This window comes from Camelina sativa, chromosome 15, assembly GCF_030686135.1.
Source record: "Camelina sativa cultivar CO46 ecotype springtype chromosome 15, ASM3068613v1".
Classification (NCBI taxonomy): domain Eukaryota; kingdom Viridiplantae; phylum Streptophyta; class Magnoliopsida; order Brassicales; family Brassicaceae; genus Camelina; species Camelina sativa.
Window position 1 is genome coordinate 9,079,865 of NC_141894.1, and position 23,194 is coordinate 9,103,058.

Genomic DNA, 23,194 nt, shown 5'->3' on the forward strand with positions numbered 1-23,194 from the left:
AGTATAATGGGGTATTACAATCTTCATCATAATCAATCATAAAAACAATATTAATACGAAACAATAAAATTACGTTTTAACAATTTAATATCATTATCTCATATCGCTATATTATTATTTTAAATTATATATATATATATATATATATATATATTGTTACTAGTCTATTTTCATATTATATATAGCTTGGTGTTATCAATGGATCTATTGTTTATTTTTTCTTATCCGTTACTATTGGGCAAAGGTTGCCGTAGAAAAACAACGTGGAGCAATGTTGAATTGCTTACATAAGTTGACCAGTCTCGGTTTCTTCATCCTTGAAGTCAAGAATGGTGAATTAATTTAATTTGGTTTAGTTAAATAAAATAAGAAGGTTGTTGTGAAATCGGGGAAAAGAATAATGAAAACTTATAATAATGGTCCACGAATAAATGTGTTGTGATTTGGTTGAAGGAATGTGTTGTGGAGAAGAGAGCGCGAGTAAAACTTGTTGCTACCCAATTGTCGCCACACTTCCCACACGTCCCATCTTGTGTCTTTTACCCTTCACCACCACTTCCTCTTTGTTTTCTGATTTCACCAAAATTAACCACCATTTTCTACTTGATTAATCGTTCTCTTTAAACATATATATAGATTTGACATGATCGTTTACTTAGATTTTTTTTTGTTGGGGGGGCGGGGGGGGGGGGGGGGTGGGGGGGTTAAAGTCTCTTATCTTCTTTATATTATCTTCTTAACATTACATACGTATTATCATAATATCATGAACATATACAAATTTAATTTTCTTTTACTAGCTAGTTGCAATATATATAAGTGTACCTAGTAATGACACAAAAAATTAATAACTCAATCTAGTAAACCTAAGAGCACATGCAAAACAATCAAACAAGTCTAACAACCTCAATAATCGCATTTAGTTAAAGCAAAAACCATGAAGCAAATTAGTTTAATCAATAGTTAAACATAGCTATCTGGCTCCTTTAGACCACGAATGGGTAATGCATCATCATCTCTCCTCCCTGTCATTCCTGATTATTTTAAAAACAAGTTTCGAATAAAAACACGAATCTGTCCTTTAATTATATAACTTATAAGAACTTCAAAACCAAACTCATCTTTGCTTTCGAAAGTGCTCGCTCAATAAGCCAACCTCAAACTCAAAAAAAACATATTAAACCCGTAAACATAATAATCAAAGCGTAATGAAGTCCACGTAAGCATAAGGAAATGACGTTTCTGCCCCTGGTCGTAAAGCCACTTTTTACTCCGAGCGAGAACCAGCGTCCTTGTCTCGCGGACCATATGTGTCCGTATGTACGCTCGCACGTGTCGAGATGTAATCGGTCATGTGCCATCCTGGGTTGGTTGCATCAGCATCCGACGTGGCGATGTGAATGTCCACGTGCTACAAAACCTTCGTTATAGTATAGAGACTCAATGTAGATTATAGCAAACACACCCCCCACCCAATCCCCAAGCACCTTTATTTCATTCATTCATTCATAGAAATAAATTTTTTACAACAGTTTTTTTTTTCAAAAAAATATTAGTATAATTTTCCAGATAAACATTAATAAAAAAGAAAAAAAAAAAAGAAAGCAAAAGCAAAATCGAAATCGATATATCAGACAAGGCTCTCGAGAGACCTTTCTTTTCTTCTTTTCTCCTTCTCATCGTCTCCGTTGAACAACACCACCACACAACAAAAACAACAGATCATTTCTATGGTGAAACGAGCTCAGATTTGAAAATTGAAGGAGGAAGGAGCAGAAGTGGTGGAGATTTCTTGTTGAACGAACGAACGAACACGGAGGAGTATAAATCTCTTTCTAGGGGAGGAGGGAAAATGGCGACGCCGTTGCCAGATTTTGAGGCGGCGAGAGGCGGCGGAGGAGTTGCGTCTTCTTCAACAACGGTCCTCACGAGCTCTGTTTCTTCTTCTCGTCCGTCCCCTGTGGCGAATTCCTTCTCCGAAGACACCCAAGAGATTTCGCCGATCCTGATTTTTTTGTTCTTTCATAAAGCTGTGTGTAGTGAGCTTGAAGCTCTTCATAGATTGGCGCTTGAGTTTGCTACTGGTCACCATGTCGATCTCCGGCTGCTTCGTGAACGGTACCGGTCCCTCAGATCGATCTATAAGCATCACTGCAATGCCGAAGACGAGGTAATGCCCGTAACCTAGCTCTCTTCTAGATGATTGTGTCTCATCATATACTGTACACTGCTAAATTCAGAATTTGGAACCGTCTCTATTTGGAATTTGAACTCTTAATACATTTTGACGTTTTACCAATTGGGGGAATTTGAAGTCTCAATTAGTTTTGTTTGTCTCTTGCTGATCATCTTAATTTGGTTCTATGAGTGCTTTGGAGATAGGGAATCTATTTCAATATATGTGTATTGATGGAGATAGGAAAAGTTGTTGACAATTGCAAATGTGTTGTGGATGTAGGTGATATTTTCAGCACTTGACATACGTGTGAAGAATGTAGCGCAGACGTATTCTCTTGAACACAAGGGGGAAAGCACTCTTTTCGATCATCTCTTTGAGCTGCTGAATACTGCCACGGAAAGTGATGAAAGTTACCGCAGGGAGTTGGCTCGTAGTACTGGAGCACTTCAGACTTCTGTTAGCCAGCACTTGGCTAAAGAACAGAAACAGGTATTGTTTTCCTTCTCTTCTTCACAGATGCAGGTTCTCTGTTCATTTCTGTTAACACAGATCCAATACTATAGCATTATGCATTGGTCGTTATTAAGTAATTTTGTTGTTCTTGGCTCGCTGACAGGTCTTCCCCTTACTTATTGAGAAATTCAAGTATGAAGAGCAAGCTTACATAGTCTGGCGGTTTCTCTGCAGTATTCCTGTGAATATGCTTGCTGTGTTCCTTCCATGGATTTCTTCGTCCATTTCAATAGAGGAAAGCAAGGAGATGCAAACATGCTTAAGGAAGATAGTTCCCGGCGAGAAGCTCCTTCAGCAGGTAAGTTTTGAATTAAGATCCAACTTTCTAAGTGAAAAGACTTTGGCTTGTTAATTGATATTTTCCTTCTTGAAGGTTATTTTCACATGGTTGGGAGGGAAAAGTGATACTGTGGCTTCGTGTCGCATAGAAGATTCTATGTTCCAGTGCTGTCTAGATTCTTCTAGCAGCATGCTTCCTTGCAAAGCAAGCAGAGCACAGTGCGCATGTGAGGGGTCCAAGGTCGGGAAGAGAAAGTACCCAGAGCTTACTAAGTTGGATTCTTTCGATGCTCAGATGCACCCAATTGATGAGATAAAGCTTTGGCACAAGTCAATCAACAAGGAGATGAAAGAAATAGCCGATGAGGCTAGGAAGATTCAGCTATCTGGAGATTTTTCGGATTTATCTGCGTTTGATGAACGCTTACAATATATTGCTGAAGTGTGCATCTTCCATAGGTATTTCTTGCATCCTATTATTTACAATGAAAACATAATAATTTCTATTTTGTTATTGTGTATTGGCTATCTTTTGTGAGACTATTCTATACTGCGATTGATTGAGATAAATAACTAGAGTTCTTTCAAAAGTTGATGTAGTTGGCCACTTAAAAATGTTTGCTAACTGATGATGGGTGTTTACTTTCAAGTTATATGGGTCGGTGTTCATTTTTGCTCTTCTCATGCTTCAGCACGTTTCTGCATTAGAGTGAACATTAATTTTTTTTTATGTTTTGACAGAGATTGGAATATCATGGGTCTATTTCTGAGGTGATATGTTTGTTTGTCGTTGCAGTCTTGCAGAGGACAAGATTATATTTCCAGCAGTAGATGGAGAGTTTTCATTTTCCGAGGAGCACGATGAAGAAGAAAATCAGTTTAATGAATTTCGATGCTTAATTGAAAATATAAAGAGTGCTGGAGCCTGTTCTACTTCGGCTGCTGAATTTTACACCAAGCTTTGCTCACATGCTGATCAAATAATGGAAACTATTCAAAGGCATTTCCACAATGAGGAAATTCAGGTGAACTATTGCTTTGCGTGCTATGACATTTGATTTGGTAAAAAGGTGAATTATGAAAGTTTGGCATAAGATCAGTTGATACCAATACCATATGCTATGAGGATCCAAGATGCCAATTAAGGATGTTGGCTAACTTATAATGCTTGCAGGTGCTACCCCTTGCACGAAAGAACTTCAGCTTTAAAAGACAACAAGAACTTCTCTATCAAAGTCTGTGTATAATGCCATTGAGACTAATTGAACGAGTTTTGCCATGGTTGACGGCATCATTAACAGAAGAGGAAGCTAAGAATTTTCTGAGGAACTTGCAAGCTGGAGGTGTACAATCTACCATACATTTAAAAATAATGAATTTTAACCTTTTTTCAAATTATTAGTTACTCACAGTTTTGCAAAATTACATGGTTTCCTTGTGGTTTCAGCACCTAAATCGGATGTTGCTCTCGTTACTCTTTTCTCTGGTTGGGCATGCAAAGGACGCAAAGCCGGGGAATGCTTGTCTCCAAACGGGAATGGTTTATGCCCTGCTAAAACACTAAGCAACATTAAAGAAGTCAACCTTCAGTCATGTAATGGTTGTACGTCTGCGCCATGCGCGAGTAAGAGTATACAATCGTGTTGCCAGCATCAGGATGAAAGGCCTGCTAAGCGAACTGCTGTGTTGTCTTGTGAAAAAAAGGCCACCACTCACTCGTCAGAAGTTGCAAATGGGTGCAAGCCATCTGAAAATGGTAGGTCATGCTGTGTTCCAGATCTCGGAGTCAACAATAACTGTCTGGAACTTGGTTCTCTTCCAGCAGCGAAAGCTATGAGATCTTCTTCGCTAAATTCTGCTGCGCCCGCTCTTAATTCCAGCCTCTTTATTTGGGAAATGGATAGCAACAGCTTTGGCACTGGACATTCCGAGCGGCCAGTTGCTACAATATTCAAGTTTCATAAGGCCATTAGCAAAGATCTGGAGTTTCTTGATGTTGAATCTGGAAAGCTCATTGATTGCGATGAAACATTTATTCGTCAATTCATTGGTCGGTTTCACCTACTCTGGGGTTTCTACAAGGCACACAGTAATGCTGAAGATGATATCCTATTTCCAGCGCTGGAATCAAAGGAGACGCTTCATAATGTCAGTCACTCTTACACACTCGACCATAAACAGGAGGAGAAGTTGTTTGGAGATATTTATAGTGTCCTTACGGAACTTGCAATTCTTCACGAGAAGTTACAGAGTGATTCTATGATGGCTGACATAGCTCAAACTGACACTGTTCAGACTGATATTGATAACGGTGACTGCAAGAAGAAGTACAATGAACTGGCTACAAAGCTACAAGGGATGTGCAAATCCATTAAAATCACATTGGATCAGCACATTTTCTTGGAGGAACTGGAGCTATGGCCTCTATTTGACAAACACTTCTCCATTCAAGAGCAAGACAAGATTGTGGGTCGTATAATCGGAACGACGGGTGCTGAAGTTCTTCAGTCTATGTTACCATGGGTGACGTCTGCCCTTTCTGAAGATGAGCAAAACAGAATGATGGATACCTGGAAGCAGGCAACCAAGAACACAATGTTCGATGAATGGCTCAATGAGTGCTGGAAAGGATCACCTGACTCATCCTCAACAGAAACAGCCGAACCTAGTCCACAGAAAGGTAAAAGCAGTCACTTAACTTTATTTCACCAGCTTAATATCGAGATAGTTTAATGTAACCTTAGTTGTTTCTGCTTTTGACTTCATAATTCATACTTAAGCTGGCTGCTGTAGTTTCTCTGTGCCAAGTTTGATTTGCTTATGTCAAGTTCGTTTTCCGTATAGATAATGATCATCAAGAAATCTTGGACCAAACTGGTGAACTATTTAAGCCGGGGTGGAAAGATATTTTCCGCATGAATCAGAACGAACTAGAGGCTGAAATCAGGAAAGTTTATCAGGATTCAACACTTGATCCGAGGAGAAAAGATTATCTTGTACAAAATTGGAGGACCAGGTCAGATTTGTTTCGCTATTTACATGCATGGAACCTTTATTCCACATTTTCATGCATACCTGAATCAGACTTAAAACCCCCGATAGATAATACATTTCCCTGTATTACTTGAAATGTTTTTCCGCAAAGTGGAAGAGTATAAGGGGTGCGTCTTTCCCAGTTTCCTAATCCGAAATGATCCCCTCAGTTTGTTTACCCCTGTGTATGTATATGTGTGTGCTTCATTGATTGAACAATCTTCTGAACTATAGTGAACCTAAAATCTCATTCACATGTCTCTCATACCTGGATACTGTTTGTTCTAGAGTGACATTTATTTAAATTATCTGTTGGTGCTTTTATCAGTCGATGGATTGCGGCTCAGCAAAAATTACCTAAGGAAACAGAAACTGCATTAAATGGGGATGTTGAACTTGGATGTTCCCCGTCTTTTCGAGATCCTGAGAAGCAGATATATGGATGCGAGCATTACAAGCGTAACTGCAAGCTTCGAGCTGCCTGTTGTGATCAGTTGTTTACTTGTCGGTTTTGCCATGACAAAGTTAGCGACCATTCCATGGATAGGTAAGATCTTATGCCAATCTCCCTTGCTTAGATTACAACTCCCTTCTTTTTTCTTCTGTTCTCAATGATATGATTTTGTATCTGGAACACTTAACAGAAAATTGGTGACGGAAATGCTCTGCATGCGGTGCCTCAAGGTGCAACCTGTTGGCCCCATCTGCACAACGCCATCATGTGACGGATTCCCAATGGCAAAGCACTATTGCAGTATTTGCAAACTTTTCGATGATGAAAGGTAAGCAAAAACCCAACAGTTTGATGCATAAACGTATCAATTTACCACTGTCAGAAACCAAACTTGAGAAGCTTTTCTAACCTTCGGAAACTATTATCTGCCTTCAGGGCTGTTTACCACTGTCCATTCTGCAACCTTTGCCGGGTCGGGGAGGGACTGGGAATTGATTTCTTCCATTGCATGACATGTAACTGTTGCCTGGGGATGAAATTAGTAAACCACAAGTGCCTCGAGAAGAGCCTCGAGACAAATTGCCCCATCTGCTGCGAGTTTCTTTTCACATCGAGTGAAGCAGTTAGAGCCTTACCATGTGGTCACTACATGCACTCAGCTTGCTTCCAGGTTTGGAAATCTCTCTTTCTGTTACTAAACTCGTTTGTTTTGATTTATCACCTTAAATCAATACACTTACTGTTACTCCGTTTTTTTTTCAGGCTTACACTTGCAGCCACTACACATGTCCAATCTGTGGAAAATCATTAGGAGATATGGCGGTAAGATGATTCCCGCCCTTCAAAAGCGTGATATGCAAATCACATCACAACAAATATTGTTCACTGAACTTATATTCTCTTTTGTTTCTTTTGCAAACTCCACAGGTTTATTTCGGTATGCTTGATGCACTGTTAGCTGCAGAAGAACTCCCAGAAGAATACAAAAATCGCTGTCAGGTGAGAAACACTAAAAACTGCTGCTCCTTGAAAATCTCTTTTACTCTTTGTCATTTCAATTATTGACACGCATACACAAATGTTTCAGGACATTCTATGTAATGACTGTGAACGCAAAGGAACGACACGGTTCCATTGGTTGTACCATAAATGCGGCAGCTGCGGTTCTTACAATACCCGTGTGATCAAGACCGAAACAACTCCCCCAGACTGCTCAACCTCATCCTGAGAACACTGTGAGAGGATTCACTCTTTTTTTTTTTTCTTCTTAAATTCGGGTATTACTTTCTGTTTCGCACAACAACAATGTGGAGAAGGTTTGATAACCAAAATGCCCGTTGATAGAATTTTTTTTAATTTGTATAGTCTCCTGAGATATTAAGATTTTGAAAAGAGTCTTATTTAGGTTACCATACATTTTAACTCGTTTGTTTCTAAAACATCCCAATACCATTTCTTTCACATTCACATATCCGATATTTGTTTTTCCGTAAGCTGACACTTTTTTCTTTGAAGAGTGTAAATAGTTACAGTTTTAATGTAAAACTTTTATTTCTTCTTACATTTACTAGTTTTTAAACGTTTACGAGGGAAAAAAACTATCAGAGTTGGTTAAAAGAAAATGACAGTTTACTACTGGTATTGTCATTGCTTTTAATAAGATGGGTTTTTAGTTTGATTTTTCTTCATTACTATTAGAAATCAAACTAAATTCGAAAAGCTGACAGAATTAACCGAATCGGAAAGCAAGCAAAAAACGTAGTCGACGAAATCCTCTCAAACAAGCTTTGTAATGTCTAATACTTTTTTATACGCAACAACAACATATATATCATAATAATTTGTAATGAAAAGTTAAAAGCAGCAAGAGAGCCTAAAAATTGTCGATCGTAAATAAAATACTCGTTGGAACAAAACAAAAACAAAAGGATCTTAAGTATTCAATTTTAATAGTTGTTGATTAAAGAAGTTCATATGGTGTATATAATCACGCTAATCCTACTTACATTTAGTTTGTGATTCTACTAATTGGAAATTGTAACAACCAAAAATACAAGATATTTGCATTCTATTTTGCTACAATACAATTTTTTACTTTGTGTCTTAAAAAGAAAACTCACTTAATTTTATCTTATTATTGGGCAGAAGAATTCCACTAAATTTGAATATAACCGCATTTTACAGTAATCAAGTTGTGAAGGCTGGTCTAGTAACAATAAGACGAGTCCGGGAAGAAAAAAAAAAACCACGAGTACAACGTTACAATCGCGTCCCTAACTCTCTCTTTTTCTCTCTCTCTCTCTCTCCGAATAATTCGAACAGAAAAAATTATAATTTTCCTGAGAAATACAAAACACACAAAAAAGAAACACAAAAAAAAAAAAAAAAAACTTTGAACTTGGTTTCAAAGGAAAGGGAGAAGAAAAAGAAAGGAATCTTCAATCTTCATCTTCTTCTTCCCACGGCGGAGAGAAGAAACCAAAACCAATTTCTCAATTTATCAAAATTTCACAAATGGAGCTTCCTCCACCTCTACCGGAAAGATCCAAACGCCTCCATAACTTCACCTTACCTTATCTCCGATGGGGTCAACAAAGATTCCTCCGCTGCGTCAAGCTTCCTCCTCACCACCACCACCACCACCGATCTTCCCCATCTCCTTCTGATCATCGTAGTAGATCCAACAACGGTGGTAAAGAAGAGCTCACCCTCGATCTCCTCTACGATTCCGGCAACAACAACAAACCTAAGCGGCTCTCCTCCGTTGAGAGGAACAACACCAGCGGCACCGGCGATGTTGTTGCTGTTTCTGTTGCAGCAACTCGGCCGTGGAATTTGAGGACCAGGAGAGCTGCGTGTAACGAACCTGGAGACGAATCAACGAGGATCATCGAGTCTTCTTCTTCTTCTCTTCTACTACGGAGACATGAAATTGTTGGTGGACTGAAGAGAGGTAGCAGCGAAGATCATGGTGATGGAAATTTGAACAACAAAGTCAAATTCTCTGTTTCTTTGTTGAGAGAAGAAATCGAACAAGACTTCTCTGCCTTAATTGGTAAAAAACCTCCCAGGAGACCAAAGAAGAGACCAAGATTGGTTCAGAAGCAAATCAATGTATATGTCTTCTTCTTTGTTTTTGTTTTTGACTCTACCGTTCCATTGATGCTTTCTTTGTTTGTTGCTTAGAATTTGAATGTTTGTCATGCAGAATCTTTTACCAGGATTGTGGCTAGGAGAAGAAGTAACAGCAGACTCATACGATGTTCCTGAGGATGTGGAAACATGAGATAGATAAACAAAACCAATTTGGGCTGGTCAGCTTCTTTTCTATCCAAGAAAAATGTATCAACTTTGTTTTGTTTTTTCTACTCTTTGTCATTTTCGATTGTAAAAAGGAAGGAAGAAAAAATATGTAGCAATGTGCTCAGGTTTTTTAGTGATTGAAGAAGCCATTTACTTTGGTTTCCTTTAATATTCTTCTCTTGTTGTAAAAGAGACAACTTGGAGGGGTTTTTTTTTTCCGTTACCAAAGCTAATTGTAATATCTCCTTGGCAATGGAATCATCTCCAGGCTGTTTCTGTTATCAATAATGCAGCTTTTTTACATCTTTGTTCCCAGACTTAGTTTTGTCTTGTTTGCCTTACTATTAGCATCCCCCAGAGAGTTACTTTACTTAGTATCTTGCTAAGATTATGCGTAAAATATCTGATCTTGTTGTTTGTGTCAAGAACTTGATGAGAAACAGTGTATGTGCTGTTAGACAACTTTGCAGGGGTCAGACCAAGCTTCCCCTTTACCACAACTTTTTACCATTTCCAAGGGGTTTTATGAACAGCTCTCTCTCTCTCTCTCTGGTGAGTCAAGTTTTACCTAAGAGTGTTTCATTTATTGAACACCTGATGTGGGACACTTGTTACTAGCTGCAGTTAGGTTCTTTACATACTGATTCTATGTTTCATTGTTGACTGTTGTAGGGAAAAGAAAAAAACAAGATAATGCAAGGATGATCATATATGCTGATAACGGATCTTCAGAAAGCTTTTTCTTCTTCTTGAGTGTCCAAACCAGGTTGCAGTTGAAAGCCATGATCAACATGATAACAAATCTCATTGAAACACACTTCAATGTGGCTAATGTTAGCAGTCACCAGCCGGTGAGGCGAGTTGGAGGGTCCATGGTCGATGAGCAGTATCAATTGTGTGGAAAACAGAGAAGAAAGATAGAATACACTGTGTGCTGGGCGCCTAAAGTAGAGGTAATGTAATTTATTCAAACCCCTGGAAATCTAATTAGATATTATGTTCTTTTTCTCAGCCATTGTTTCCTGCAGTAGTGGCACACCACATCCATTATTTTAATTGAAGTTTTCAACCTCTAATACGTAGACTAATGCGTTTAATTCAAATGTTTCCAAACATCATGATCCCCTAAACCTTTCCTTCATCATCTTCTCATGGAAACCTTATTTCCTTTACATCTTTCCCATTCATCCTTAATCCAACTTTAAATCGCTACATTACGTGCCTTGACTTTTATCACTCCTCACGAAGGTTAGTTAATCATTTCTATGGTTCTCATTGGTTTCACTAATTTGTTTTGATAACTTCAGCAAAACGGACCATCATGATCTGCACGGAGTCAAACCACCAGCGGATTTCGTTTGCTGGTGATCTTGGCCAATCCGATAAAGGACCTGCTATGGAACAACAACAACCATCAGGCCCGGTTCGAAGAGACACTACTCTATTAGATTCATCAAACTCTGATTTCGAGTTCCACATATCAAGAAACTTTGATCCTGAAGATTCCTCACCAGCCGACGAGATCTTTGCGGATGGTATGATCCTCCCAGTCCTTCCTTTCCACGTAACCCCTGCATCCGCCACGCCAAAACGTCTCTACAAATACGAGCTCCCTCCTATCGTCTCTACTCGTTCCTTATCCTCCTCCTCCTCTCTTCCTCCTCCGCCTTTACCATTGCTTGAATACTCGAGAAAATACAGCGTGAAAGAAACTCGGGGAAGCGTTAATGGTCGAGGGAGCAGTGTAAATTCGGTTTTGGAGGCAGAGAAATCATCAAAGTCGTTTTGGAGCTTCAAGAGAAGCTCAAGCCTTAACTGCGATATAAAGAAGAGTCTGATGTGTTCGTTTCCTCGGTTAACGAGAAGCAACTCCACAGGATCAGTAACGTATTCGAAGAGGGAAATGCTTAGGGAAATTAACAAGCATAGCTCGCAGAGACATGGAGTCCCACGTCCAGGAGCAAATCCGTCATCTTCTCCTCCACCTCTCTGCTGCAGCTCGTATCAGTTCAGGCCACAAAAACAAGCCAGAAAGAATGGCGGCGGAAGGGAAGGAAGTTTTTGGATTGCTCCGGTGATCGGTGGTCCATCTCCTTTCGGGTTAGGATCCATCTTACGACTTACAAAAGAGAAGAAGAAGAAGTAATAACTGTGTGTTTTTTTTCCTTCCCAAAGTAAGTAGGAGCAGTTTGATACCATACTCTTCTCCTTACGAACTCTTTGTTTGATTTTGTTAACACATTGAGATTTATGCAACAAAATCCATGTTGATACATTTTTTTTAAATCTGATGTGACTTATTTTTCTAGCCAGATAATGTTGCAATACATGCAAATTTTGTTACTCTTCAAATGGTAATTACGTAATTTGAAGAAAAGTTCTATTTATATACCGAGAAATCTACGATAATTCTCAAAAATGAATATAACCGAACATTGGAAATTACAAAATTGGTGGGTGAAGAAAGAACAATAAAAACAAAACAAAAAGACGTGGAGATATCTCTCATTTTTGGAGATAGTACTGAGAAAGAAACTCTTGATATGAAGATGATCGTTGTTGCCATTGAGAGAGACGTAAGCAAAGCTTTTGTATCAAAATTCACTTTCCGATTTTCGAAGCAAATCTCGACTGGAGACAAGGCATCGAACAGTTCAAACAATATAAAACTATAATATACATCAAACAAATTAAAACTATATGTATACAATTATTTCACCAAAATGAAACTCTAATAATATTGACTAAATCAATTTTACACTAATAACCATACTATACCAACAAAGTTACCGTTATCAATATACTAATAAACATCAAATATTAATTTACCAATAGTTGCAATGATGATGATTAAGACTAATTCATGATGCACCTTATTTGTACAGCATTATAATGTATTTTTTGTCGATTATGTTGAATTTTTTTTTCTCCTTCTAACATACTTTTGAAATTGAATTGTTTGTTTTGTCTATTACATGATTAGTTTATTTATTTTTGGTAATCAAATTTATAACATATTCATATTTTATGTAGTTCTTAGGCTGGAATGAAGTCTTTCAAAGTAAGTAGTTCATTTCACCGTTATGAACAAATCAACTGCTAAGTGAACTAGTATTACCTTATGAACAAGTCATTCAAGCAAGTCTTAGGGATAAAGAGAGATTTACTGATAACATACTTAGTAATATACAAACGATTGCAAATATAGCAAATCAAACATTTGATCCAAAAATACAAAGATTCTCTGTGTAAAGGTGCGGTAGAGAATGCTAAACCGGTTATGTGCTTCTTGTGGCCCTTCAACTTTGTTAACACCTATAGATTAAAAGAGTTTACATTATAGATTCATTTAAGCAATGAATCAATAATTATGGTGAATCAATAATTATAGGGATATTTTTAAGAATATACTAAAATTTTAAAGAAATTTGAAAATTAAACTCAATATTATAGTTATTTGAAAACTACACATTTTGAAATGAAAATGGACATATATACTCTTTTTATTAAAAATTATTTTAACAATTAAATAAAAATAGAGGGATTTTCAAAAACACTTTTTTTCTTATGTCACTTTTCAAAAATACCTTTTTATGTTGTCTATTTTCAAAATTACCCCTTTTCAATGTATAAAATAACTAAATTCTAAGCCCTAAACTCTAAATACTAAACCCTAACCCCTCAAAACTATATCCTAAATGTAAAATAGAGAACCTAAACTTAAAAAAAAATCTAAAAATTAATTTAACATATTGTAATTGTGTAAAAGAGGGTAAAAATGAAAATATTCAAGAAAATAGGTATTTTTGATAGTGATATTTCTAACAAATTCTCATGAATCAATTATTAATAAATATAATTTGAAACGAAAATGTATTTATTGTATTCTAAATAAAGATTACATGAATCAATTTTTGATCTTAAAATTTTGAATAAAGAAAAAGAATTTAAATATTTTTGTTGATATCATTTACATATCAATTTATTAAAAATAAATAATTCAAAATTATACAATATATAGTATATATATATATATATATATATTTATCAATGTTTTAGACTTATTCTAATTAATATTGATTTATTTATAATGTCGACTTGTTGATTATCTTTGTCATCGAATTATAATAAAACAGTTGATTTTAGCTATAGCTAGTGGATTTATAACATAGTCCACTTTTTAAATTGTTGACTTCTTTTTTTTTTCATCCACTTATTACATTTATAGCCAGATGATGTTGCAACTCATGCAAATTTTGTTTCTCTTCAAATGGTAATTACGTAATTTGAAGAAAAATTCTATTTCTATACCGGGAAATCTACGACAATTCCCAAAAATGAATATAACCGAACATTGGAAATTACAAAATTGATGGGTGAAGAAGAAACAACAATAAAAGCAAAACAAAAAAAGACGTGGAGATATCTCTCATTTTTGGAGATGGTACTGAGAAAGAAACTCTTGATATGAAGATGATCGTTGTTGCCATTGAGAGAGAAGCGTCTTGGACGTAAGCAAAGCTTTCGTATCGAAATTCACTTTCCGATTTTCGAAGCAAATCTCTACTGGAGACAAGTCATCGAACAGTTCAAGCCCTGTTGTTCCTCCATCATCAATGTCAGCTTCTTTACAACGACGCACTCTGGAGACAAACGTAGTGAGTTCTTGCTGTTTTCTGTCTGAATCAGTTGTCTTTGTGATCGGACAATAAGAAATGAACGCCTTCTTCTCCTTCTGTGAATCACTGTTGAGCCACATGTCATCGTCTCGGTCATCGCCAAGTGATATGGTCGTCTCATCTTCTTGACCTGAGTTTGCGAGCTCGCGGGTTACTTTGGATATTTGATTGCATCGGTTAGAGAACTCAGCTTCAGGCGAGAACTCTTGTTCTGAATTGAGACATCCGTTGCGGAACTCATGTAGTGTTGTGAGAACTGGAAGTGGAAGAACAGGACCAACGAGCTCAACACTGGGCTGCTCCTTCTTTGACCATTTACTACTCCGGCGTGAAGGTTTCCTTAACAAGAAAGGCGGTAGCTGAGGGAGTTCTGGAACAGCTAAGAACTCGAGAGACGGTTTCTTCTTGTCTACCAAAACATCTTCAAACTCAGAGTAGTTCGAGAATGCAAGCAACAAAATTTCTATAGGTAAGTTTGACCAGGTTTCTCTCAACGCAATGTCGAAAACGCTTGTCGGTGAATTGATATTCTCAAAGACTGCGGTTACGCTAGAGGAAGATCTATCTCTACCAAATCCGCAAATCTTCAACTTCTTACATAACTCCTCATGGCAGCTTAAGCTAAAAGATTTATTCTTCTGCAAACCTGATGATTTGGTCTTCATCTTTGAATCAATAAACCCGGCGAGCTTCCCTTTTGTGTGAGCAGAGAGATACTTGAGGTCGAGATATTTAAATCGTCTCGGGAGTTTGTATTCATCTTCATCAGGGAGGTACAGTAAGTTCACCTCGTCAGGTTTGCAGGCTGAATCTTTGTGAGCTACTAATTCTAAACTATCTAAAGGAGAAGCACAGAACTTGACTGCTTCAAGCTTCCCCGAGGATGTTAACCGAATCAAAGTAAACCCGGATGATTGATCTAATGATTCAAGTGGAAGGTACTTGTTTAGAACGCCAAAACCGAGAAAAATAACACTCTTTTTCTGCCAATCGATCCACTCGAGAAGAGACTCCTTCATCATCACTTCCCTAAAGACACAATCTCCGCATAGACACTTTCCGGCAGGTAAGAGTAGATTGTGTGGAAGCTCCCATACATACAAGGAAAAAGGATCATTCACAACAGATGGGGAAGGTCCATAACAGAACATTTGAGATTGCGCATTCCAAAACGAGCCAATTATAACGCAAGAAGTAGTTGATTCAAAAGTCCTAATTCCAAGTTCAGACAATCTATAAACATCGATAAAGCAAGGCCTCTCAACATCATGCTGCCACTTCAACAAAGGCGCTCCTGCTCTCGGATCACAGAGAAATACATAGCTCTGAGAAGCAACAACAAACCGAATACTGTCACTACCCGCCTTTGCAAAGCCAACAAACTCTTCAGTTCCAGCTATATTAAGACTCTCAACTTCCAATAAACATCTCACACTGCAATCCTCAGAGCTTCTGGTAATAGCAAAGACCGCATCAGACCGAGCAACAAGATAAACCCCAAAAGTCCAACCAAAATCACATCCTAACCAATTCCTCCTATTGACCTCATGACCTTCCCAAGAAACTTTCAGTTTGGAACCTCTAAGTCTACAATGACTCTGATTCAAATCAAACAAAAAGACCTCACCGTTCTCTAACAAGACTAAACACTCTCCAGTAAGATGAGGACTCCAAGAAGCGCTCACAATCATACACCTCTTAAACTGCTTACAACCAAGGTTTCTCAAAACCGGCTTCCCTTGAGATTCATCATACTTGACACTGAACCAATGAATCGAATACAACGAATAAACCAAAACGTATCCCAATTCGTCAGAAGAAGAACTCTTATCCGATCCAAAAACACTAACCGGTTGCACCAAAATCTTCAAAATCCGAGAAAATAATCTCTCTGTTGCCACAAAGACGTCACCTTCGTTCGAACCCATGACTTGTAACCCACCGGAATCTCCAATAGAAAGCAGCAAGAACCCAATCCGATCAAGGTTAGTCCCCGTGGGGAAAAACACCAAGACTGAATTTTTACTGGGGAAAGGTAGAAACTGGAGACGATTGTAGGAGAGAACCCTAGCTGTATCATCGTGCGGATTGAAAATATTGAAAGAGGCGCCGACGATTGCGGAAGAATCCGACGGAGGGACGCCGGAGACGGAGAGAAAACGCGCGGGAGTTAAGTGAGGGACAGTAGAGAGAATCGGAGGAGAGAGAGAGGGAGAAGAGAAGAGTAGCTCCGAATCTGATGGGTTCGAGAAGTAAGGACCAACGGGAGAGGAGATGCAGGTTTTGCGTCCCCATTCATCTGTAATCTCCATTACAACCAAAGCGGCTTTTGTTTTCTACGGCGATCGGCGGTCAACTGAGCACTAAATTAAATAGGTTGGTCGTTAACCGAGCCAAATTCCAAATTCCAAATTTTTTTATTTACTTCGAGTAATAAGTATATTTGCAACACATTATGATGTAATTTGAATATGATTTGATTTGAAATTTTTTAAAACAAAATATATCATCCAATCTATAAAAAAGGGTTTTCTCCATGTTCTAGATTAACAGGTTGGTAAATTAAAATTTATACAGGTTGACAAATAAATAAATTTTATTTACTCATAATTACAATATTATAATTACTACTTTAAATTATTTCAAAAATAATAATACAAATACAAATACTAACGCAGACAATATAAAACTATAACTAGATTAAGACCTGTGCTAGAGCACGGGTTGAAATTCATTTTATTTATATTGTATTTTTTTTTATAAAATATAAGTTATGTTATTGTTTTTAAAAGTTTTTTTTGGATAAAACATTATGTAATAAAATCATATGCTAAATATGAAGGCTTGAAAAAAATACATATTTTGTAAGTTTTATATTGTTAATGACTCTAGATAATTATCCGTGCTATAACAATGGTTAAATTTTATTTCGTAATCTATCTTGTAACCCAATCAATCTATCAATTTCGTAATCTATCTTTGGTTAACGTTGTGGTCTATCGATAAAATCTGTGGAAAATAAATTTGTAATATTGTGTTGAAATACCTTTGGAAACAACGTGATATATGACTAAAATCGTCCAAAAATACAGTTTGGAATATCCATGATTTCATTTGTTACTATTAATATATCAATTATCAATTCGAATATTCATAATATTTGGGTGTAACCATTAATATTAATATATAGATTAATTTATAACCTATTTGTAACTATTTCTAACCATTTATTAGAAATAAAATGTCTACAACAATTATGTTGTGTACTTCTCTTTTATTAAAAAGAGGATATACATATAATAAATTAAAATACTCTAATATTCTAACTTAATTGGTATAATAAATTATACAATTGCTCAGGTATAATTCGACAAGATTATGAAATAATAAGTGTTTTAAAACTATATACATACAACTATTTCGTCATATCCAAAATGAAACTCTAATAATATGGACTCAAGCAAATTAACACTAATAACCATGCCAACAAAGTTTCAATTATCAATATACTAATATACATCAAATATTAATTTACCAATAGTTGCGATGAATTTTTTTTTTAGTTTTTTGAATTTTATTGCTACTATGTCGTAGACAATTTTTTGTTTGAACTGAACTTATTATTATTATTTTTTTTTAACACTGCATACTTTATTAATTATTAGGAAATGTTGACATTGTGAAAGATAGAACGAATACATAGAGGAATTGATAAATGAAATATGAAACCTGTGGTTTCATGTCTTTGAGATTTGGCCAACTTATCAGCTAGGGAGTTTGTTTGTCTTGAAGTCCATCTTAATAGAACAACATCAAAACGCCTTATCCACCCTCCTATATCTTGAATCCAGTTGTTGATATCAAACCTTCTTATTCCAGAATTGATAATTCCTACTAGAGTTTGGCAGTCTCCTTCAAATATGACTTTACGGTACCCACTTAACCACGTTTGACGCATCGCTAATACTAGGCTTTGACATTCAGCTTCCAGCGCAGAAGTAACAGCACAACCTGTGGCTTGACTTGCTTCACAAAACTGCCCTTTCTCATCACGAATAATCCAAGCTGCTGTTGAACGTCTCTCATTGTTGATAAAACTTCCATCATAGTTGCACTTTAACCACCCTTGTGGGGGTGGCTGCCACGAAGTAGAAAGGTTAATTCTGTTGGTTGACCGTTGTGATTCTTGGAGATTACTTCTTTTCTTCTCTTTGTCGACTGCTAACCATTCATCAGTCTCTTGTTTTGCTTTTTTGAGATCTTGGAACCAATTGTTATTCCTGTTTTGGAATGTTAACTTGTTGCGACTCGTCCAAAGCTTCCATAAGATCCAGAACGGGAGAAGAGATAGACGGTCAAATATCCTTCGATGCTTGTGAAACTCAAAGATCGCCTTCAGTTTTGCTTCGAGGGTGACGTTTGGATTTAGAAGGCATGTGATCGGTATATTAGATGCACGCCAAATTTGCATCGCGTGGGGACAAGAGAAGAAGAGGTGCTCAGTTGTTTCCATTTCAGTAACACATCGTTGCAGGTGCCATCCGAAGACATGTGACATCTTTCCAATTCATTTTCGGTTGCCAAGGCTCGTGACATTAGACGCCAAAGGAAATGTTTGAACTTCGGAAGGGTTCTTGTTTTCCAAATTTCCTGTTTGATGCGTGGATCACCATGAGGGGGTTGTGCTTGAAAGTCAAAATCTGGAAGGTGAGTAGCTAGCCAGTATCCTGATTTGACCGTATACATACTACTCTCTGTATAATGCCATCCTAGAAGATCGGAAGGCTGCCAAGCACTTACCTTATTTCGAAGGAAATGGTTAACATCATCCGGATGAACTCTGTCTTGCACCAGTCTCTCATTCCAACCACTCATATCTGGGAGCATTAAACTATTAACGGTACTATTGTCAACCCGGAAGGAAGGGTGTACTCTCGGTGGACGTGGTGGATGTATGGGGAGCCATAGATTTATCCAAGTATGAATAGAACTGCCGTCTCCTATATTGTATCGTAGACCTTTGAAGAGCAAGTCTCTACCAGCTAAAACTGATTGCCAACCAAAAGATGGTTGTGTTCCTCTGCCTACAGTGATTATTGATGAGTCAGAGAAGTATCTTCCGCGTAGAGTACGGGCTAGCAGGCAATTTGGATTTTGGAGTATTCTCCAGGCTTGTTTAGCTAAGAGAGCTTCGTTGAACTTCTCGATGTCACAGAAGCCTAGGCCCCCTTCCTTCTTTGGATATTTCAGACGGTCCCACGCAACCCAGTGCACCGGATGATTATTTTGGTTTTGGCTCCACCAGTAGTTAGCAATGACTTGTTTTATTTCTCCACATATGCTCTTAGGGAGCTTGAAGCAGTTCATCGTGAAGACAGGCATAGCCATGGCTATCGCTTTCAATAAGATTTCTTTACCGCCTTGAGAGAGAAACTTGTTGTTCCATCCTCTTGTCTTGCCTCGTGCATTTTCTACTATATACTGAAATAACTCCACTTTCTTTCTACCAAATTGCTCAGGGAGTCCAAGATACTTACCACAGCCACCCTCATTGTGCATTTGAAGGAAATTTCGAAGTTGAGTCTTTGTCTGTTCGCTGACTCTTTTACCAAACATCACTGATGACTTCCTCGTGTTAACCTTCTGTCCAGACGCACGTTCATATTGTGTTAGGATTTTTTTAACAGCTGCACAAGAACTCAGGTTTGCTTGACAAAAAAATAATGAGTCGTCTGCAAACAAGAGATGACTGATTGATGGACTTGCATTGCTAATCTTTAAACCTTTAATGCCTCCTTGCGCTTCTGCTCTTTTCATCATGTGACTGAGAACCTCAACACATAAGATAAACAAGTATGGAAACAGGGGGTCGCCCTGTCTGATTCCCCTCTCCAGTTGTATAAAGCCCTTGGGACAACCATTGATTTTAACCGAAAACGTTGGTGTACGAACACACGTCATGATCCATTGGATCCACTTGATATCAAAACCGAACCTAAACAGAGTCTCTTGGAGGAAATCCCACTCCAAGCTGTCATATGCTTTGGTGATATCTGTCTTGATCGCCATATACGAATTAGAGCATCTTCTTTTGACCTTGAGAGCGTGAATGAGTTTGTGAGCGATAAGTACATTATCCGTGATGATCCTTCCAGGTATAAACGCAGCTTGTTCCTCAGATCTTAGTTTATCTAGATGTTGTTTCAGTCTTGATACCAATATCTTCGATATTATCTTGTAGCTTACGTTGCAGAGGGAGATGGGTCTATAGTCCGTCATATGCCTTGCAGCTTCCATTTTGGGGATCAGACAGATGTTTGTATGATTCAGAGCTTGATCGAAAGTACCTGAGCAGAAGAAATCTTGAACTTCTTGTATTAGAGCATCTTTTGTTGTTTCCCAAAAGTTTTGGTAGAAAGCTCATGTGAAGCCATCAGGATCAGGGGCTTGTGTAGGACCAATTGAAAACACTGCTTGTTTAATCTCCTCTTCAGAAACTGGTCTCGTCAAATCGTCATTTATCGCCGGTGTAACACGTTGCTGAAAGTCGCGAAAGACATGGAAATGGTTGTTTTGTGGTGTGAGGTCTGTCTTGAATAAGTTGGTAAAGAAAGCTTGTGCCACCGTACCTATTGGATCGTCTCCACAGTGTTCTTGATCCTCATCATCAATGATAGAGAACATTTTATTTCTTGCAGTGTGGCCTTTTGCAGTGGCAAAGAAGTATTTCGTATTTCTGTCACCACTTGATAACCAGTCTTTTCTACTCTTTGTACGCCAGAATTCTTCTTCGTTGTCGTATGCGATGCTCAAACTCTGTCGTAGGTCCCTGATATGTTGTGATGTGGATCCATTAGTATGAGCTTTATTGATTTGTCTCTTAAGTGTGATTATCTCCTCACGGGCATTAGGCTTGTTCTGTCGTTTCCACTTAGATATAGCTGCTCTGCATTTCTTTAGCCGTGTAGTTAGGTTCGTATCCTGATCAAGGCGTTGGTGATTCCAGCAGCGGTTAACTGTATCCTGGAAACCTTCTCGATTGATCAGACGGTTGTCATAATAGAACTGGCCTTGTCTTGGTGCGAAGTCATTGGTAATGGTTGTTACAACTGGTCTGTGATCAGACTCGATAAGTTCAAGAAACTCAACATGGGAAGCTGGATATTGAGCTTGCCACTTGCTATTAACTAAGGTTTTGTCTAGACAACAAGCCACATCGTATGTGTGTCGTTTTCCTACCCAGGTGAAAGGGTCACCTTTGAACTTAAGCTCATGAAAGTCACAGACTTGAAGCATGTTATGGTAATCCACAAAGGAACTTTCTGGTCTAAGGGGTCCCCCTCTTTTCTCATTATTGTTCTTGATTTCATTGAAATCACCTATGGCCATCCAAGGACCTGTTCTATTTACTGCAATCCTCTCTAATCTTTCCCATACTAGGTGGCGGAGGGATGGGTTCGGGTTACCATAGACACAAGATAAATAGAAACCAAATCCATTAATTTTGACATAAGTGTCTACAAGGTTAGGGGATTGATAAAGAACTGAAACAGAGATACAACTATTCCAAAGTAGAGCTACACCACCACTTAGACCAACAGGAGGAACCGTTAAGACATGATCATATCCTAACTCAGTGCTAACTGATCTAACTACATCGTCTCCTTGCTTCGTTTCCATCAGGCAAATGATGTCTGGAGAAAAGTCTTTCTTGAACTCCTTTAGACGTCGAACTGCAAAGTCATTGCCTAGTCCTCTACAGTTCAGAGAAGTTGTCCTCATGGGGGAAGAGGTGGTTCTGGGCCACCGCGCCTCTCACAAGTCCTTGGAGGGAAAGAGTTTCCCCAGAGCAGCTACCTTCGATATCCAGACAGCCCCTCACATTTGAGCACTCAGGCCTATCCAACGGATCAGACATGTCTTCCCTCTTTTTTTTTACCTCGAGATTGCATATCTGCATCAAGGTAGTCAGCACCATGTAAAGGATTAGGAACAAGCTGAGTATCCTGTTCATCAGGGTGGAGGTTTTGAGCGAAAGAGGCTTCAAGGTGTTCTTCAGGGTCTGCAGGATTAGCAAGGAGAGGAACAATGTCCTCAAGCTCATTGCGGTTTTCAACATGGAGGTCAGCGTTGGGGATAGGATCCCTCTCACCCCCATCGTCGTCCTCTTCACCATCACCAATCTCACGAATAATAACACCCTGATTTTGGGGTCCTGCAAATGGCTCCATCCCCTCATCATCATCCGGATCATCAAAATGTTCCTCACCACCGTTTTGCAAGATACATGCTCCTGTGTCATGAGTGAGCATTCCACAAACTTCACAGAAGCCTCGGAGACGTTCAAAGCGGAACTTAAGCATAGTGTTGATACCCTCTTGGAATTGGATGTGTCTCTGGAAGCGGAGCGGGAGATGAATGTCCCAGTGAATCTGCACATGAACAAATTCCACCCTAGCAGCCGCTTCTGCGTCATAGTCCACATCAAGGAGGTTTATGATTGAGCGACCAATGTGGGAGATGACCTCACGGTTAAGGAACTGGAACGGGATGCCACGGATTTGTACCTAGAAAGGGATGAAATCAATGAGAGGTGGGTTGTCATTTGGATACTAGCGTTGGAGGACCAGCATACGGTCGTTGAAAGCCCAGGGACCTCGCCGGAGGACCAGTTCCAATTCTCCTTCAGTGGGGAAAATGAATTGAAATTGATTTCTGGGAACGATACGGCCATAGACCAGTCCTGTTTGACCC

The 23,194-nt window shown here is 38.3% G+C and overlaps 4 protein-coding genes across 4 annotated transcripts; 3 read left to right on the plus strand and 1 right to left on the minus strand.

Annotated features, from left to right (window-relative positions):
• Positions 1 to 1,442: 1,442 nt before the first annotated feature.
• LOC104746197 (zinc finger protein BRUTUS) lies at positions 1,443 to 8,019 on the plus strand. The gene is made up of 14 exons (XM_087488835.1): positions 1,443 to 2,170; positions 2,459 to 2,668; positions 2,796 to 2,990; positions 3,066 to 3,430; positions 3,768 to 3,996; positions 4,146 to 4,314; positions 4,419 to 5,651; positions 5,816 to 5,987; positions 6,333 to 6,551; positions 6,649 to 6,786; positions 6,894 to 7,128; positions 7,221 to 7,280; positions 7,386 to 7,457; positions 7,546 to 8,019. The coding sequence occupies exons 1-14, from the start codon at positions 1,853 to 1,855 to the stop codon at positions 7,684 to 7,686; spliced, it is 3,756 nt and encodes a 1,251-aa protein (XP_087344961.1). The 5' UTR covers positions 1,443 to 1,852; the 3' UTR covers positions 7,687 to 8,019.
• Positions 8,020 to 8,649: 630 nt separating this feature from the next.
• LOC104746198 (uncharacterized) lies at positions 8,650 to 10,066 on the plus strand. Its single transcript, XM_010467617.3, has 2 exons — positions 8,650 to 9,572; positions 9,667 to 10,066. The coding sequence occupies exons 1-2, from the start codon at positions 8,973 to 8,975 to the stop codon at positions 9,742 to 9,744; spliced, it is 678 nt and encodes a 225-aa protein (XP_010465919.2). The 5' UTR covers positions 8,650 to 8,972; the 3' UTR covers positions 9,745 to 10,066.
• A 1,016-nt stretch (positions 10,067 to 11,082) lies between these two features.
• On the plus strand, positions 11,083 to 12,073 carry LOC104746199 (uncharacterized). The gene has a single exon (XM_019236577.2). It carries the CDS (start codon positions 11,083 to 11,085, stop codon positions 11,905 to 11,907), a length of 825 nt encoding a protein of 274 aa, XP_019092122.1. The 3' UTR covers positions 11,908 to 12,073.
• A 1,973-nt stretch (positions 12,074 to 14,046) lies between these two features.
• Positions 14,047 to 16,873, minus strand: LOC104746200 (uncharacterized). Its single transcript, XM_010467620.3, has one exon. It carries the CDS (start codon positions 16,750 to 16,752, stop codon positions 14,191 to 14,193), a length of 2,562 nt encoding a protein of 853 aa, XP_010465922.1. The 5' UTR covers positions 16,753 to 16,873; the 3' UTR covers positions 14,047 to 14,190.
• Positions 16,874 to 23,194: the final 6,321 nt, after the last annotated feature.

What these genes read in the sequence shown, in the direction of transcription:
- LOC104746197 (XM_087488835.1), top strand. Translation starts at nt 1,853, where the DNA reads ATGGCGACGCCGTTGCCAGATTTTGAGGCGGCGAGAGGCGGCGGAGGA. An exon ending in AGCGACCATTCCATGGATAG is followed by an intron (nt 6,552 to 6,648) that starts GTAAGATCTTAT and finishes AACACTTAACAG; the next exon opens with AAAATTGGTGACGGAAATGC. An exon ending in AATACAAAAATCGCTGTCAG is followed by an intron (nt 7,458 to 7,545) that starts GTGAGAAACACT and finishes CAAATGTTTCAG; the next exon opens with GACATTCTATGTAATGACTG.
- LOC104746198 (XM_010467617.3), top strand. Translation starts at nt 8,973, where the DNA reads ATGGAGCTTCCTCCACCTCTACCGGAAAGATCCAAACGCCTCCATAAC. An exon ending in TGGTTCAGAAGCAAATCAAT is followed by an intron (nt 9,573 to 9,666) that starts GTATATGTCTTC and finishes TTTGTCATGCAG; the next exon opens with AATCTTTTACCAGGATTGTG.
- LOC104746199 (XM_019236577.2), top strand. Translation starts at nt 11,083, where the DNA reads ATGATCTGCACGGAGTCAAACCACCAGCGGATTTCGTTTGCTGGTGAT.
- LOC104746200 (XM_010467620.3), bottom strand. Translation starts at nt 16,752, where the DNA reads ATGGAGATTACAGATGAATGGGGACGCAAAACCTGCATCTCCTCTCCC.